The following is a 20,000-nucleotide window of genomic DNA, read 5'->3' as shown; positions in this document are numbered from 1 at the left end:
TTAACCATGAAATGCTGCAGGTTGAAAACATAATGAGATTTGTAGCTAGATAATCCTTGTATTGAGGAGAAAAAACATTTCCCATTTGTTTTGTGTGAATGCTGCAGATCTTTTTACAAAAGCAGAACCTGCGGGGCCTGAGCTGTTTGTGTTGAGGATTATGACTTTGGCAAGGGTTAATAAGCTATCTTGGGGACATCTTTAAGGTCATCAGAACCCCGAAGGCTGAATGCAAGTGCTGCATTGGTCAAAATAGCATTTTCCAAAGGGTAGAATGAAATCTCTGAACCTTGTACCGTTGGGCTAAGATAGTCCAAGCATTGCGAAAGCTTGCCTGTCAATGTTACAGGTGAGTACACAAGTCAAAATCACAGCTGGTTCTGGATGATGGATGACTTTCAAACAACTGCGAGGGATCTAAGTCCTTTCATTGAGGGACATATTATTTCAAAATGAGCTAGAAGGGCACTCAGCAGAGCGCATAGCTCCGTACCGTAATGCCTGATCCACGAGAACATATCTGATCCTATACATTTTTGAAATATCATGCGACATATTGTTTTTGGCTTGATCTCCCAAAGGTGAAGAATGACTTTAAAAATTCTAGTAGTCTGATCCAGATCCGGTTCCTCACCTTGTCACACACCCAACATGTCCACCAAGTTTCATCCGGAACCGTCCACAACTTTTTGAGATATCATGTACACAGACAAACAGACAGAAAGGGGTGAAAACATAACCTCCTTCACCTTCGGTGGCGGAGGTAACTAGGACACTCGGTGGAGCGCATACCTCCGACATGTAATGCCTGATCCATGAGAACATATCAGGCCCAATCAATACATTTTTGAAATATCAGGCGATGTATCGTTTTTGACCCGATCTCTCAATTGTGAAGAATGACATAAAAAAAATTCAAGTCGTCGGATCTGGATCTTCACCAAAATCTAATCAGTTCATCCTTTTCACACACCACACCTGTCCACAAAATTTCATCCGGATCCGTCCACAACTTTTTGAGATATCCTGTACACAAACAGACAAACAAACAGGCAGACAGGGGTTAAAACATGAAAACATAACATCCTCACCTTCAGTGGTGGAGGTAAAAATGAAATAGTATATTTTTTTCATGTTTGCCACACTGTGAGAAGAGAAGCAGTAATTTCAAAGGATTGAATATATGATGCAATATTTAAAGTGGTCGATTGTCAAACCTGCAACTCAAATTAATCCAGTCTAAATGTATGGGTGTTGATTTAGAGCTAGATGTAGCCGTAAAGATCTAGCAAAAGAGGAATTGAACCTCATGGTATCATCAAATGACAGAGAATGGAGAGTTATTATCAGCACTTCCATGAGGATGGACTCTATTTAATAATAATAAAAAATACAATCCAACAATATAAATCCAGGGGACAGGTGGACAAGAAAGTTACAACCCAACAGATGTAGTGTGAGCAGAAAACATTACGAGTAGGCGCTGGGTCTATTATAGGATGACATGGCCTTGAGATGGTAGGTGTAAGAGAACCTTGAAGAACCCTGAACGCACATTCCGAGGCAGGACAAGGGTCGTTGCCGAGTTGAATGCAAGAGGCTTTGTTTCTTTGGGCACATGTCACTGATGTCATGTTGAGCTTGAAGTGGTGCATCAAATCCAACTTGGAAGATTAATGTATAATGATTATGACACTTCCTATATTCTCTCTTTTACTTCCAATGTCCCCCTTGTGCACTTCTCATTTGTCTCCTTATAACTTATTATTGTGATTACAATTTCACTTCGGGTTCTGACTGTGGTTATCAGATGCAGACTTGCTTTGCTCCTCCAAAGCAAAGTTTTACTATTCCAAATATTTAGTGTCTACCTGTTGTAACTGTCGTATATTACTGTGTGTTTTTACTCTCCTGGAGAGTGAACTGTTGTCAGTATGTCTTTGTATGTTGTTTTCGTTGCTGGTTCAAAAATTTTTATGGGGCATCAGCAGGTCTGACTCATTCCTTCTTTGGTTTTGGCTATTTCTATTACTTTTAGTACACCTGACGAGACCCTTTTCTGATCCTTCTGCCATTCTTCTCTTTGTGCTATTTGTGCTACATATGGTGCATATGTTTGATGGGTTGTTTTTTTTCCTTCCATTGCCCAATTTTATTTGTCGATCCATTGCTCCGTGGCACTCTGCTCTTCCATGAGCATCAAATCCCTTATATAAAAAAGCTGTCTAACATTGAAGCTGTTCTGTAATCTATTCTTGATTGAAAGTGATCAACTAAACTGAAAGCTTAAGTGGACAATTATGCACATCCTTGTGTTTACATGTTTTACTTGTCTAAGCGAATTAAACTTTCAAAACTGTTCACCACCCTTTTGACCACATAGAAGTCGCAGTTGCAGCAGTATGCCATCCCCGAAACGAGAGTGTTGCAATTCCACATTCGCTGTTCAATGACTCCGAAGGAAGTTTCGTGATCTGGCCATCTTGTGTGGAGCTTCAGAGATGCTCTGGATGCTGCACTTCTGGGATCCGGCATTGTGCTCCTGCAAACACTCGTCAGCGACACTTTTTGGTACAAACATTTTGTTCCTCTTTGGCCTTTGCTCTCACCTCTACTCTTTGTGCATATTTTGTACAGCATTGAGTTGGATAAGACAGTGTACGTTTTAAAGTGATTATATCCATTGAGTGTTTAAATTGTTTTCAGGTTGAAGGGGAAAGGTTCTCAGTCACATCGTTTTCCAGTCAAATGAGTTGACACGAGATGCTAATCTGTATGTGTGAAAAAATATACATACGTGTACATACATACATTTACAATGAAAGATGAACAGGATAGAACATCATAAATATATCTGGAAGAATTATGGGCCCAGACCAGGAATCAAACCCAGGTCTTCTGGAAGGAAAACTGTACCAGTGCACTGCCATCTGAGCTATCCTGGAAAACTGTACCAGTGCACTGCCATCTGAGCTATCTGGGTGACCCACCAACTAGGTAATGCAATTCTTCCACATATACAGGTGTCACTCTCCCCCCCCCCCCCCACTACTTTCAGGGTACTCGCTGCCAACCATCGGAGCAGCTCGGGCCTGCTCTCGAGAAGGTCTTCCACAGGGGACACATCCATGTCCATTATTAAACATCACAGGGGGCGTAGTAATATACTTCGAGATGAACAGGATAGAACACCACAAGTCTGGAGACGGCGATGGTTCACGAGCAATGTACACGGTTCGCCTTTTTTTATTTTTTGACCTTCGAGGGGACGCCACGGGCAAACTGGTGGGAATCGGGAGAAACGTAAATTATGAAAGTTGTAGTACTCGAAGAGCACTACTTGCATACCAACTTTCATTCGAAACAGTTGAAAACCCTACGAGCTCGATGCCCAATTTATTGATTTTTTTTGACATTTTCTAAGTTCGTGACCTTGTGACCTTGACCTTGGCACGAAAATGAAAAATCGAGCTCCGTGGGGCTATGCAGGTGCGATTGGGCTAACCAAATACCGAAACCCCTGCCAGATTCGACAAACCCCTCAGAGAAGATGTAACTTGAAACTGGCTACCCCCTAAAAACACATGTTTTTTGGGCGTGGCTCCCCCCATAATGGGCGCAGCATGCCCATTCTCAGGAAAACACAACTAGATCATGATATAAACCTCGCACCCTAATTTTATCAAGATCAGATCAAAACCCACAGAGCTTAGCTCAGGACAGACAGACAGACACACACCCATAACAAATATAGTGGTCACTTACTGACTCGTGAACCAATAAATATATATGTGGAAAAATCACGGGACCAGACCTGGAATCGAACCCCAGGTCCTCTAGAAAACCATACCAACACTCTAAATAAAAATTTATTTATTTATTTATTTACCAATGGTGAAGGATTACACCGTGAGCAAAAACAAACCATGCTTCCCCGTTGTCTCGGGTCGCTCACCTGCAGTGAGCACAACAAGGCTGTTATGTAGTTATTTTCTGAATTTTCATTTACGGACGCTTTCCAATGGTTCTGTGATTTCTCCTGGTGTATCGGCTTCGATGTCCATCGGCATGCAAAATTTCAGCTTTCTATGTTACCCGGAAGGTACCCAGCATTAATGTCAGTGAGTGAGTCAGTCATTGAGTGGTTAGAATGAGCTATTTATACATACACACACATTTATTATGTACATCCATACTAATAAGCGCGTGTGCATGGTCTTCATAACTCCAAAACCATAAAACCCAGCAGCCTGAAACTTTGCATGTATACTAAGGGAACTCCAAGGAAGTGCAAGAGTGAAAACTGTGTGTTTGGGTTAATTAAAAAACCCCTTTTGAAGATAATTAACAGCCGTATTTAATTATATCCTTCATCAGGCACATCCTCAGATACCTCGCTCTCGATGGGGTCTTAGGACGCATCCTTGGTTATCTTGCTGGGGTACTCACCATTTTGTTTGGCCTGCTCAACAACGTCTTGATTTAGAACAGGCCAAAACAGTTTATTCACGAAAAAGCACTCAAAATGTTTTTTTTTTCCACTTTCCTCACTCATAACATCGAATGCCTCATCAACATACCTACGAATCGCTGTATACATCGCTTTTGTTAAGTGCTATAGTTTTAAAATTAGGACCTTGGGGTGATTTCATGCATGAAATGATGTGATTTTCCATGATCTACATGATCATAGACTAATTCAAGTATATAATCGAAATACAATTTGAGTTTTTGGCACATTTAGTCCATCTGTGGTCATTAATTATTTGGGCCAATTGGATTACCTTCACCATGTTGGACTTTGTCCCTTCTCATATGCTTGGTTATGCCTGGTGTTGGCTTAATAGTTAGGGTGGTGGTCTTGGTATCCTAGGATCCTGAATTCAAATCCCACTTGGCTGTTGAATTAATACCAGGTGGGATTGACTGCCTGTCATCCTTCCGAGGTTGGCAAAATGAGTGCCAGCTTGATAGGTATCCTGTTTCAGAGTGGTGACCCATCCAGGATTGTGTCCAATAGCCAAGGAGACTGCTTCGGCAGCACCAACGCTCTGCACAGAGTATGGTCCCAATGGATGGATGGATTGATATGCTTGGTCGTGGCATGAAGTGCAATTATTTTCCCGTATATGATGGGGTGCGGCACATCTCGCATGTTTGATACAGTGGCATACATTACAAAGGACGTTTTAGCATGCAGCGAGGGGCTGGAGGGCACCCACAGCGTCTTTCATGAACCAAGGGCTCAGTGGGGACTGTGGTGAAAAATTACCTGAGAAACAGTGGCATTTTCCACAAGCTGCATTGTGGACATGCACACATCAGATGCGCACCAATGAGAAAGAGGTTCGCATGAGGAAACGGAAAAACAAATGCTTGTCTGGAGAGGAGCAGACAGGTGTGCAGAGTGTGGGAGGAAAAGGGAAGAGCTCATCTTGCAAGGAGGGCAGTATAAAAAGCCCAGAATGCAGCATGGTTTGTGGTGAGCTGCTGGTGGCCCAGCAGAAATGGAGTGAGCTGCTTGCCGTTGCGTATCTTGCATGCCAGAGAGGATTTGCCTAAAGGATCTGGACACCTCAGAGATGTGGCTGTGTGTCCCATTGCATCGCATAGCCACTCCACTGCCCATCTTACCCATCCTCCCCCCCCTACTCCCCAGCTTATTTGGGCTATGTGAGGTGAGGGAAGGAGTCAACCTCACACTCTGTACTTTTCATTTTCTTCTCAAGTTCTTCTTGTCTTCTTCTCCCCAGATTGAATGATGGTCATGTCTTTTGTGTAAATAAGATCGTTTTAGACGACTGTATGTGTTACAGTTAAATCTACTCTTTTGTGCCTTTTGCTTTTTGCCTGTTAAGTACTCACTTTTCAATGATTGCTTGCTTAAGTGTGTGTAATAAATAATTGTTGGTTGGTATTTCAAATCTGTCTTGGTTGTCCTTTATTTCAATGGTCCGACACAATGTACAAGCATAGTTAGATGGGAAGTTGTACCCCACCTGATTTGCTCTGTTAGCCGGTGCTGCACCTATCTGTTCTGCCTGGCAGAAGATCACCAGGAGCGGCACCAAGGGTATGGCCTCTAGTTAGGTCGCCGTGCCAATATAAGAAAGGTATCACAGAAATATTGAAGCGTAACCCCGCTAGGTTGGTTGTCCTAGTCGAGCAGCTACGGCTGTGTAAGAACTACAGCCTGTTGGACTGTGGAGGTATCTGTGGCCGGCAGCCTCAGGACTGGGTGTTCAGGAGAAACTCGAGTGCTTCCCCTCATGGTGAACATCAAACCCCCAGGCTGTAACAATATATATGTATGTACAAATGTATTTTTGCACATACTGTATTATACGCATTAGGGTACAAAAGTCTGAGTCCGCTTTAAGCAATGCCAATCTTTCTCATGATGATTTCAAACAGCAATTCCTCATAATATCCCAGATATTCATTCATATTCTTTCATTTATTAAAGTTATTTTTGACTTAAACTTTGTCTTAATAAAGTAGATGAAAGGTCAATAAACTTGGGAGATAGCTGAAATTGATGTGAACAGTCTGATTATGTTCTGGAGTGGTTTAAAAAAAAAAAAACCTTTGGGTAAAAAATTGACTCGTGCATAATCCATAAACGGATTGAACCAATGCCAAATCAAGTTGAGTCAGTTAAATGCTAAACGGTGTCACACTCATGATTGAATGTATGTGAAGACAAATTCGATATTTCCTTCCATAATACATATTGCCACGTCCTTAAGAGATCATATAAATCCCTTGAAAGTGCTATTGGTTTCAAAATTACAACGATTTATTTTGTTATCACAGCTGATTTAATGAATTTACTACTGGACTCCGACTTTTGTACCCCACTGCACATACGGAGTACCTTCTCTCTGGACTTGTGACCATGGACCCGTGTGCTACAGCAGCTGAACCTCAACCTGAAGGGTCCTGAACAACAGGAGGTGCTTGCAAAACATCTCCCTGTTTAGGCATCGATTAAACAGTCAACGAGGTTTTTTTTAAATTGTAGCCAGTAAATCAGATGTTAAAGTTAAAATGGAAGTTCCGGTTTTAGATGCACTCTATGAAAGACAGAACCATCCACTGCTAAAAAGACCATAAAACGCAACACTGCTATCATCTTTCACTTGATCATCACCATAGAATGGCCTCACCCCGAGAGCTCAATGGGCAAGTCATCATCAACTGTGTAAAGGATGCCAAAACAAATGTGTGCCAGGTGCCCCCTGTTCGTCAGGACCCTTGCAGCAAATGCTCGTGCGGCACTTGAGTTCATTGTCACCATCTCAGTGGAGAGGTGCTTTTGGGTATAATTCCTCATGGTATGGCTTGGCACCGTTACATTTGGGTGGTGGGAATCCACTTTGGTGTGGGAATGGCCAAGTAGTACCCATACAGATAATGTTTTTGGTATGATTGTGTGGTTTTGTAAAACTGAGCCAATTTGGTCTCAGGACCAAGGAGTATGTTGTATTGGATTGACAAGCTGTGTATTACCATGCAGTTTGGTATTAGGGCTGAAGTACACATGCTTAGCTTTGTTATAATGTTTGTTCAAATTTTTTTTATGATGTTTTTGTAAAAAGATGCATGCTTCTCAACAGGGGTGGCAATTGAGCAAGAAGCATATCTGTGGATTGATTTCCTTCCAAAGGGGTGGATTAGCATTGCCAAAAAAAGTCTTCTCATGCTTATGTAGTTGACTCATACTGCATACAGCAGTGTCACAGCTGAAACTACTTTTAGCAGGACACTGTTCTGTCTCCTTCTCTGACTGCAACTAAAGCCGGAAGTTCCAGTTTAACTTTGGATTTATATACAGTATGTGTGTATATATATATATTTTTTTTTTGTGTGTGTGTGTGTTTATGTATATCCTGTGGTCGACCGTGGCACCTGCTCCCTCTTCCTGTGGCCTATTATTGTGCAAGTGATTCACTGACACCATATTTTGCTCCCGCAGGGAGCAGGTATTACTAGTGTGTGAAATATATCAGTTAATGCCGAATGTATAAGACTGAGATGATATGCAGAAACTGAGGAGTAGAGACAGTAGAAACACAGATAACGAATACCCAGAGAAAAAGACCGAGGAGAGATTCAGAAACTCAAGGGCAAAGAGTATAACGGTTGCCGAGTGATGACCAGCAGGCAAGATTGAGAAGAGGACGTCCATATCAAGGATAACAAAACACAGCGAGACTTAAGTTAGTAGGAGAAACTACAGCAGTACAACTCCCAGAACACACACTCCCCAGGATAAATGGAAGGTACGTGCCGACAGTGTGAAGCAAAAATATGTTTGACGAAAGAACATCTGACCTTATTTTTTTACAAAATGTTGCCACCAAGGTAAAGTGTCACCTCCTGATCTTCACAATGTTTGAGAAGGCAACAGTTGATTTATTCTTGGCTCATAGTGTTGTGGAAAAAAAAAAAATTCAATCTGACGTTCGTAATTACAATAATAATATTGCAATAGCTTTGTGGATTCCCATGATGTTCCCAAGATGGTCACTTTCCATGGGCAAGCCTATCACGCAACCAGATGTTTGGATCCTTCTGAAGAACAAAAGAGAGAATATGCACAACTTTATGTGCTTGATTCACAACAAGCTTTGGAAGAACCATTGGCAGTTCCTGCAATTACTGCCACGAGACAGAATGGTATGAAACTTATCCAAAGAGCACTGGAACAGACCAATCCAGAAGTGCATCACTTTCGATTCATGGGCCAAATTTTCCAACAGCGTAGAACTGCAGCTGGACTTCACGGAACCTGTGTCCTGCCAGTGAGAAGAGTCATTGCTCATATGGTTGGCGAATATCAGTAGTGTGACAATGATCCAACGGCTTCTGAGATTGTTACAGTTTTTAAATAAGAAATCAAAGAGCTGCGTCAGATCCATCGGCTTGGGACATTGTTATTTATCCTGCTGTGGATCAACCAATTCAGAGCAGGACCCCCTATATATGCCTGGTGTTGGTTTAATGGTTGGGTTGGTGTGCTTGGGATCCTAGGATCCTGCATTCAAATCCCACTTGGCTGTTGAATTAATACCAGGTGGGGTTGACTCTGCCTGTTATCCTTCTTCGGTCGGCAAAATGAGTGCCAGCTTGCTGGTATCCTGTGTCGGAGTGGCGATTCAGGATTGTGTCCAATAGCCAAGGAGACTGCTTCGGTAGCACCAACGCTCTGCACAGAGTATGGTCCCGATGGATGGATGGCCCCCTATCTTCAAATGTTTATCACTTGACATATTCTCTTTTTGCATGGAGAAAGAGGATGGGGGTGATGATTTGTGTCAGCAAGGCAAACAGGAAAGATTTCATGCGAAACGAGTTTCTTGATGATTATACAATGCATACTGAATTGCAAGAAATGGCTTTTCACCTATTCATCCCGACGGGCTATTATTTCATCAATATCTGATTGATGTTTCCTGCAAAGTGGATGGAAATTAACTGAATTTTCTTCAAAACAATCAAGTAAAGTTGATAGCTGACAGTTACCGGGCTGTCATTGATCGCTTGCAAACCCGAGCAGAACATGATGCAATTCAAGTCGGCCCTATGGTAATCTTGCTTGCAACAGTTACTGGTATATCGCTCCACATTCTCTATTCACTTCAATCTTAGAACCCAGGAAGAGGAAACACACTATTTACTGGACAATGATGATCTCCCAATCTAAACACATAGATCTTCTCAGTTGGCAAGATTTTATTGGTTTTATGTTTAAATACAGACCACCTTTTTACCTTTCCTTCTTCACTGTCTGCAGTAATTTCATCAAGCCCTTTTTACTTTCTAACCACAGAGTGGTATCATCAGCATACCTTAGTTCGTTGATACATCTTTCTCCAAACCTGACTCCAGCCTTTATCTTAGCAAAGTTTGATTTCCTCATGATGTACTCACTTTGGAGGTTGAACAAGTAAGGGGAGATAATGCACCCCCTTTCCAATCCATCTTCCACTTCCAAACCATTCCCTCTCTCAATACCCTGTTTTTACTGCAGCTTCTTGTTCAGTGTCCAGGCTTCTTATCAGTCATATCAGTTGTTGTTATTATTATTTTTTATCCAGTTGAGGCTTGTGGAAGAGCTACACCACTGAATGGATCAGGACACAACAGAACAAAAGGAACAGCTCTAACAGCAGAACACGCAACAGAACAAAAGGAACATCCCCCTTTCTCTCGGATAAAGCTTTGCTACAATCTATAAAACAGCGATAACCTTCCGTTTATATTATCTTGCTTTACCATGATCCACCAAAGATTTGCGATTTCATCTCTAATGCCTCTTTCTCTTTTGAAACATGCTTGCTCAACAGGCATTTCTCTTCTTCTTCTTCTTCTTCTTCTTCTTCTTCTTCTTCTTCTTCTTCTTCTTCTTCTTCTTCTTCTTCTTCTTCTTCTTCTTCTTCTTCTTCTTCTTCTTCTTCTTCTTCTTCTTCTTCTTCTTCTTCTTCTTCTTCTTCTTCTTCTTCTTCTTCTTCTTCTTCTTCTTCCATATGGCAGCTTGGCTGACAGTAAGCTATCATTTTGTTGGGGTTCATGCCCCTGTAGGCTGTTGAAGTAACACCAAGTGAGGTTGACTCAGCCTGTCATCCTTCTGAGGTTGGCAAAATGAGTACCAGTGTACTGGTAATTGTGGCACAGCATCAGCACCACAGTTGTGCCCTCAGGCAATGATGCTACCCACTGCCATGGGTTGCCAACGAAGGAGGAGGAGGGAGGAGAATTCAGTGATCCTCTAATGGTAGCCCACAGATGCCACACTTTCACCTCTTGCCAACCTATCAAACTCAATTTTTTTCACACAAGTTTATAAGCTTTCTCTGCCTTTTGGCACAACTAATTTTGTCCATAGTTATACATTTGGGCTCATTGAAAATGGTGCACGAGAAACAATAAAAGGCTTGTAATGGGAGGGAATCGTACACTCAGACACAAACTATGATTGGCCGAATTGAAATCGTGCCGTAACTAAATTGGAATGCAATAGGTTGCCCGTGGTTGTTAGAAACCCACAATATTCGAACCCTTGATATTTGAAGGTTTACTGTATACTTTTAAGGTCCCATGACACCCCAAAGTACTGAAATTTTATATATATATATATATATATATATATATATATATATATATATATATATATATATATATATATATATATATATATATATAATGTCCAACAGGAGTTTTTCATCGTGATTTCAGATCTGACAATGTTTTTTTCACAATACTCATTCTGTAAAATGTAAAATTAAGAAAAGCAAACCTCTTCGGGAACGCCCCTAAAAATTCTCCTGAAAGGGGCGTAACCCACATGACGTCAACTGCAGGATGACAAAGGCTGCACGTTAATTACTCGGGTTGGTGGTCTACGTGATTCTATTGGCTTTCTGTGTGTTTCCACATTTGATTGGTCGACTCAATCGCTTCGTTCATTTCTGCTTTAAAAAAAAAATCGAACATTTGGTTTTGAATAATGGATGGCATGGAATTTCATTTGTCTGGTAGCGACAGTGAGTGTGAGAGAAATGAAGGATTTTGGTCTGAATCACATGGAGAATTGTCGGATAACGTAGTCACGGGAGGTGAAGTTCAGGCAGCTGGAAATGAAGTACGGCCTTAGCAGTTCGAGCCCGAGCAGGACAAGCAGAGGAAACTGGCGATGAAATTTCCGGAGTTCATGATAATCGGGAGGACATCAAAGGAAGACTCGGAAATAACAACTGGTTAGACTAAATCCTATTCATAATTCACTAATGTAAATTCGACTTGCATACTGCTCGATATCAGAAATATTTTAGTGAGGTGACATGACCAGCGCAGCGCAGCGGACATGTTGCTCCGCGGCGAATGAATCGTAAGGCCAGCGCATGTCATCGGCCGTATCTCTCCGCGCATAAAACGAAGCAATCTCGCTGTCCGGATACGATGAAATTTTGTGTGCAGAACACACCTTGTGACACAATTGTCTAGAGTAGTCCGATAAATCTGATGTTCTGTTGCATTTTTTTTTATTTTATTCCTACTGTCGTCATGTAGCACCAGTAAAAAACAATGAAGAAAAGAGAATAATAAAAGAAAGCTACAGCACGTCAGATTTATCGGCCTAGTCGGACGGACGACGGATTTATCAGCCTAGTCGGACAGACGACGGATTTATCTGACTAGTTGGACAGACGACGGATTTATCGGACTAGTCGGACGGACGACGGATTTATCGGACTAGTCTAGACTCTAGAGATCTCGAGTCAATCCACTCTGTGCGAGTTTCTGTATGTGACGTCAACGCTGCGGTTCGCTGAAGTCAACTTTTTTAAGGGGTGGGGCATAGCAAGTTGTGAAAAGCACCAGAAATGTTCGAAATATTGCTCTAATTATCCCATTTTTGATTAAAAAAAACATGGGTGATGTCTTCACTCGGAAGGTCAAATTAATATATAAATAACCAGAAATTTTTGGGTGTCATGGGACCTTTAACACTGCAGAACACAAATCACCTTCATATTACTTCCAAGAACCTCCAGTTTTACAGTACTTCGACAAGTTCTATAGGGTAGCATATGTAGTCGGAGCTGTCAAGCACAGCCCCAAGGAAGTGGGCATGGCATGTAAGATGGTGCAGTATCAGGGAGAAGAAGAGGCTGCCGATATGACAATGTACGGTGATGATTGACACTGTGTTATATGATGATCAACAAAGTCTCCATCTCCTGAACTGTGACTCGACGTTGTCTTATTACAGTGTATACGGGTGGTGTATAACACTGCTTCAGTAGCGCTAAACTTCTGCATTGTTTTTTTTAAAAACTATCTCTGGAATTATTATTTTATTAAATTGAAGGATATACCTGAACACTGCACAGGATAGCTCGTTCTATGAACTCTCTAGCTAACTCCACCACCGAAGGTGGGTGGAGGTTATATTTTCACCCCTGTATGTCTGTTTGCCCGTTTGTGAGCAGGATATCTCAAAAAGTTGTGGACGGTCTCAGATGAAACTTGGTGAACAGGTTGGGTGATGTGTCAAGGAAGAAAGGAGTCGATTTTGTTGAAGATCCAAAAACTTTTTAATTTTTTTAAGTGATGCTTCACATCGAGAGATTGGGCAAAACACTATATATTTTTTTATATATACATATATATCATGATATTTCAAAAAGTTGTGGACAAGTTATGACAACACTTGGTGGATGAGTTGGTAAGGTGACAAGAACAAACTGATTCGATTTTGGTTCAGATCTTTTTCCAGACTGGGCAAATCAGTGGGATACGAAACGTAAACTGTTCAGCAAGGCGGAGGTATGTGCTCTACCAAGGGCCATTCTAATACTCATATTGTACCATCCACGATATACTACAGAATTGATATTCAAAATGTTGTTTATACAAATACTGAAATGTCTGGTAAAGATGTAATAATTTCCTTCCTATTTTCACTAAAATCTGGCATGAGGAGAACACATCTGAATTGCTCCTTCATCCCAATAACACCAGACCTATCATTAACTGGATATCGCTTAAGGCCATTGCACATATTGGGTATAATAATACAATAATACAATAATACATCCACACTGCAGCAGACCTGCTAACCTCAAAATGAAAAGAATGGTAAGATTTTCCCAACAATAGGATATTTGGCCACAAAATAATTGTGGATTTTTAAGCAGATAAGCTGATATGAATGAAAACATATCTCAATGAAATTCATTTCATTTGCAATGAATGGCAGACAAGAAAAAGCCGATTGGATCTTGTTTGAGGTCCAGATGCAGATCCGGCCTATAAGTGTGATACAAAACGTAAACTGTTCAGCCTGGTGGAGGTATGTGCTCTACCGAGTGCTGTTCTACTTGGTAATGGAACACACAATGAGCTCGACAGCTCAGAGGTAACTGCACAAACCTCTGATTTATCTTACCAGTCCTGAAAGCAATGCCTTTGGTATAAGGTATAATATGTTTGTTTCATAATGATACTTTTTTTGTTTTATCGCAAATTCATTTCAACAAGATTTCTCAGAAATCGAAAGTGTCAGCAATTATCTTTCATCATGTTTTGTGCAACATTTAAATGATTCCACTTTTCCCTGAAATTTGTTTTTAAAGTAATTTTATCTATTTTAACCCTGAAATTACTGCAACTTTGTTGGTATTTTTTTGGTGTTTCGTTCAGGTAACAAAGTTGGAGTACAGGGGAATTCTGCGAAAGAGACAGGTTATGGTAACGATGGAGGAACACCTGCAGTGCAGCTGTCAGTGCGCATTCCGGTTGGCCTGCCCAAAACATCACGGTAACCATTGCTGCAATGTTTCAGTGGATTGTGGCCCATGTGTCGTACTTTAATGCATAATCCACTTCGCATGATTGTGTTTCTGTTGATGTTTCATAAATGTGTTCCCCAAGAGTAGATGTTGAAATTTTTTAAAGAGCCACTGATACCATCTTTGGTGCAATTCATTTAATTATGTGACTGAAGGGTGTCCATTACCTTATTACTTTTGTAAGGATTATTATTATTTTTCTTCTGCCCTTACTTTTCACCTTGATTTGCTTTTAAATTTGTTTTCTCTGCCATCATTTTGAGCATTTGATACAAAGCTTTCAACATGGGAACGCCTACCCACGGATAATTTTTTTCAAATGATAATTATGATGTCATACAGTAGGTGATGTGATGAGCCTGGTGTTGGCGCAGTGGTTAGGGCAGCGGCTTGGGATCCAACAGGTCCTGAGTTCAAGCCCCGTTGGGCCACTGAATTAATACACCAGGGGGTTGACTCAGCCTGTCATCCTTCCGAGGTCGGCGAAATGAGTACCAGTATACTGGGCCGGTGTATACCCCGGTTAAAATAGGTGTACCATATCCCTGTGTCGTAAGAGGCGACCAGGGTTGTGTCAGGAAGAGCATCCGGCGTAAAACATGTGCCAAATCACTATGCGGATCATACGGATGATCCGCTGTGGCGACCCCTAACTGGGGCAGCCGAAAGAAGAAGAAGAAGAAGAAGAAGAAGAAGAAGATGTGGATCTGGCAGTCATATTGAATTTAAACTGAAACGTTTAAAAATCTTCTTCTGTCAAATCGCTAAACCAATCGATACAAAACTTTAAGCATATCATTGAGTACCCACGGGGATAGCAATTTGATAACTAAAATGCCATCCGTTAAGTGGTTTCAGAGAAGGAGATTTTTTTTAAGGTTTTATCTTCAATCCAACATGGCTGCCAGACCACAGGACTAATGACATTTAAATTTTCAACCTGCATTCCCCATGTCAATCATATATATATATGAAATTTCGCATCAATTAATTAAATGGTTCAAGAGAAGGAATTGTTTCAGTTTTTGTTCAATCCAATATCACTGCCAAACGAGTTGATCAATGACATTTTACTTATCAGATGTTTATCCCCATGGGTCGTGGATGATATACTTGAAGTTTTGCATCAATCTCTGAAGTGGCTTCAGAGAAAAATATTTTTAACTGTTTTCCTTTGATTTAATACGGCTGCCAAACCATGTGAACTATGACGTCATAGTTATCAAACTTCATTCCTCGTGGCTCACGGTTTTGTAATGCCCATGTAGAAATCACTGCTCACAGTTATACGTGGCAGTTCTTGGGATCGAATAGCCATGAGAGATATAGTTTGATAACAATGATACAATGGGATGGCATTGTCATTGGATGGCATCGTCATGAGAGTGGATGGCATAGCATGGAATTGTCATTTGAGCGGGTGTTGGTTGGGACCCGGCCTTACTGCTCAAAGTTATAAGTGGTAGTTCTAGTTATTTTTTTATTAATCTATCGAATGAGGGCTGTGCTGCTTAAAACTTACCTTAAGTATGCACTCGCATCTAAGACCTATCGCTTTGCTGACGGGAATACCAATCTTTGCTGCGATGGATTATCTCGAACAAAAAAAAGGAGGATTCCTGGGAGATCCTGCCGCCCACCCTGTGGGGATAACCAGCATTGCAAGTTGGCATTTGCAGTTTTGCCACATGTGCCCATGTGCCCATGTGCCCATACACAAACCTTTTGTTTTTTTGGGGCATCAAACCTTCCCAAGGGATCTCTGAATCCACCATCGTTGGATTCATTGAAATCCATGAATCCATTCTCAAGTTATAACACTACAAATAAACAGACAGACCGACATGCCTCCTTTAATAATATAGATTATGACAGCTCATTTATGTGTGAATACAAATCGAAGATTTGTTTTTTACTCTCACTTTTAATGAAATGTTTTGAGCCACAGTCACCACCCCATATCCATTTTGACTAAATTTGAAGTAACATATGATGGCATAATGATGTACATTGAGTACAATGCGGCCGATTATGGCTATATTTTCCAACGGCATAGTGTTTCAAGGCCCAAGACTCTTCCCGACACATCCATGTTATTTTATTTTTAATGCTGATCGTGTCAAACACTCATAGCTCAGAAGCCATATTAACAGATCACATTTTCCAAACACTTAGGTTTATATGAAGAAAAGTTAAAATGTTTTTCTCTGAGCAAGAAACAAAAAGTGAAAAACATGACTTCTATTTCACTGCCATCAGGAAACTCACCCACTGATGGGTGGAATGCATGACACATGCTCAGAACTGCATAGCAAAGGACCGACACCTGTGCGGAGTTTTGTACTACAGTTCCTTCATGGTTGTAGTAAAAATAAAAAATAAAAATCTTTTCGACCACGTTTTTCATTTTAAAAGTTATGAATCTTTTTAAATATCTATCTGCGTTTCTATGGTTTCTTTTTCGGAATTTCTTTTTGAAACAGCCACTCTTCTCCAAATATGTAAAAATGTTTCCTTGTGAGAATTGAGAGTACTTCGGTTGATAGTCACTCGCTGCAACACAGTTAAACAATTTTCTCTCCTCTGTTCTCCATTTCTTATGAAAGGGTAGAAAGGGTAACATCTTCTTCAGTCCATCATTCACGGTTGGCACGCATTGGAGAGAACAATTAGTGGACATGGTCTCTCGAACTGCATTTAATTGTGCATTTCAACGCACTGTAGGAGGGAGGGTGTGACACAGAGAGGGAGAGAGGGAGATAGGGAGAGAGACATAAACAGACAAATAGAGTGACAGAGGTGTCGAAGGAGAGTGCTGTATTTTATTTCTGCATGGGGGGGGGGGAGGAAAAAAATAGCTGAGGGGTGAAGGTGGCGATAGCAAAGAGTGATATGTTATGCTTAATGACTGAACACAAATATAAAAAAAACTCATGTCAGAATAGCTGTACACACAACGACACAACAGAGTTTACAATGTTAAGCACAGGCATATCTGCAAAAAGTTTGATATCCCAGTTCCAGAAAATTTGTGGGAACATTAACCAAAAGCATGGACTGAAAACATGGAAGGACCACTCATGTACGATCTTATGATCCTATCGAGCGTGAACATCGAAAACAAAGCGTTGCGACCAGATATCACATGTAGGTCGAAAAAAGAGAGAAGAAGGCATTGCTATGTGAGGTGTTAATACCAGTGATTTTGGACTGAACAATGCAGGAATAAAAAAAAATTGACCAAATACCAAGACCTCAAGAATGAAGTGAAAAGATCCTGGAAGCTGAAGAATGTCATAGTTGTACCAGTGATAGCTGGAGCTATGGGAATGATGACAAAGAACCTCAGATATTAAAAACCATCCCTGGGCATATTAGTACAAATTAACTACATTTGGAAGCTGTCCGGGGCTCAGTGACGATCCTGAAGAGAGCCCTCGGCACAAAACTTTGAGAACAGGAAACTTCACAGCTTGGTCCATGAATCGTGATCCCTTACTGAAATGAAGGTGGATACTTTGAGCCCACCCTGGGAGGACTCCTTTCCACATTCTGAACTCACAAACGTACATACCAATCAACAACCCACACACACACACACACACACACACACACACACACACACACACACACACACACACACACACACACACACACACACACACACACACACACACACACACACACACACACACCTCTATTCCACTTCCTGAAACCTCTATATGGAGATATCAACCAACAACCAATAATACACACACCGGTGCCAAATGCCATTGTGGTAATCTAGTTTATGTACATACACACACGCGCAAATGTACACACGCATCAAGTAAATAAAAAGGACAAACACAAAGATTTACCTCGAAACAGCGTTCCTTGAAAGAGGATTTTAAGTGGGCAATTAGCAAAATTCAATTCAATAATGTACCAAGCCACAGAACACAAAATGTCGATCTCTACTTTATACCTTCACAGCGAGAACAAACATGGCGAACACCTGGTCGGATGGACCTTATTGTTTTGTTAATGTTTCGATGTCGAAGTGAGAGGTGGATTACAAATCGAAATCGCACAAAGAGGTTAAACAAAGCGATGTCCTGTAAAAATAAAATTGCACATTTTCAGTGGATGAGACACCTCCCGAGGCACCCACCGCACTGTACCGCGGGATCCAACAAAGGCGGAAACGTACATCAAATTGATGTGAGATTGAAAGCACGTGTACTTTTTCCCGAAACCACCAACCAAGCAGCTTGGAAAGCACTCGCCAAGTTGCTTAAGCATTCAAGCAAGCACTCCAATGAAACGGTCGATAAGACACGGCTCCCTTGGCACGCAATTGGCAATCACTGAACCGTGATATTAAACATACACCTCCCAGAGACGCACAAATTGTCACATCTGTCCGAATTGGACAAATGAACACTTTTCTAGGAGTCGGAGCTGCTTGTAAGTTCGATTCTGGAGCTTAAATTTTGTAATTCTTCTTAGTTTAAGAGATACTCATGGCGATCGCACATGTGGAAATGAAATAAAACAACAAACGCTGACGTCTCCGGGCGGTTATAAGCATTGCAAGTACCCAGCGATTCGTAGCTATGATGAACAGCTTGTTCCAAGTTGCGGCCTGTTCCAAGTCAAGGTAAGTTTGAGCAGGCCAAAAAACATGGTGACTTCAGACCCCAGAGAGGAAACCCAGGATACACCTTAAGACCCCACAGAGAGCGAGCTGTCTGAGGATGCGCCTGATAAAGGATATAATTACATAAGGCTGTTAATTACTTTCAAAGGGGGTGTTTTAATTAACCCAAACACCCAATTTTCACTCGTGCACTTTCTTGGAGTTTTCTTAGTCTGCATGCAAAGTTTCAGGCTCCTAGGTTTTATGGTTTTGGAGTTATGGAGGACACACACACACACACACACACACACACACACACACACACACACACACACACACACACACACACACACACACTGATACACACACACGCACACACACATTGCCTTTTATTCGTGTAGATTGACGAATGCTATTTACCGCTACATTGTATTATTATCAGAGAATACAATGTTTTTTTCATTTACAGTCTGTGATTGTGACCAAATTGTTTTTCCTGTGTTGTTTCCCACGCAGCATTTGATCACCGAAATTGTCTTTGCGTAAGGAGACACCGATGGAGGCAGAAGTGTCGCAATGAAGAATGCAGAGCAAGAAGGAAAAAATGTCGTGAGGAGGGTTGCAGAAAAGGTAGATGAGAAAATTTGACTGCCATTTTGGGATACCTATAATAAAGATGTGAGAAAGAGTGAGGATTTACAAATATATAAGGATTGAAGCAGAAAATCCTGCTGGCTGTGTGCCATTGGGAATCCAGCTGCACTTCTCTTCATGGGAAAGCTCATTTTTGCCTTTGGAGGCCATATGTACACAGTTAACGAAGCACGTGAAAAGGACAATCAGCCTATCTTGCCTGTATTAAGTCTCCTTTTGATACAAAGCAGTGGTCTCTAACCTGTGTAGTATGTGTTGGTGACGGTTGTTGTGGGATGGGAGAATGAGGGATCGGTAGAAGGAAGGAGATGGGGAGGTAAGAGATAGTCAGCTCTATGCTAAACCCCTTAAATGGCAGCTATGTG

General features: G+C 41.3%; 1 protein-coding gene across 1 annotated transcript in view; it reads left to right on the top strand.

The window, feature by feature from the left end:
• LOC147024836 (uncharacterized) overlaps window positions 1-20,000 on the top strand; it is a 98,339-nt gene that overhangs the window by 62,442 nt on the left and 15,897 nt on the right. The window contains exons 3-5 of the mRNA XM_085885147.1: window positions 2,384-2,571; window positions 14,212-14,329; window positions 19,498-19,611. Coding sequence (XP_085741273.1) covers window positions 2,384-2,571; window positions 14,212-14,329; window positions 19,498-19,611 — 420 coding nt within the window. The remainder of the gene's footprint in view (window positions 1-2,383; window positions 2,572-14,211; window positions 14,330-19,497; window positions 19,612-20,000) is intronic.

The sequence above is a fragment of the Eptatretus burgeri genome, chromosome 6 (genome assembly GCF_056783735.1).
Source record: "Eptatretus burgeri isolate ZD-2024b chromosome 6, Ebu_testis_v1, whole genome shotgun sequence".
Lineage (NCBI taxonomy): Eukaryota > Metazoa > Chordata > Myxini > Myxiniformes > Myxinidae > Eptatretus > Eptatretus burgeri.
The sequence above is the reverse complement of the archived record's forward strand: the minus strand, read 5'-3'. Positions and strand labels throughout refer to the sequence as shown.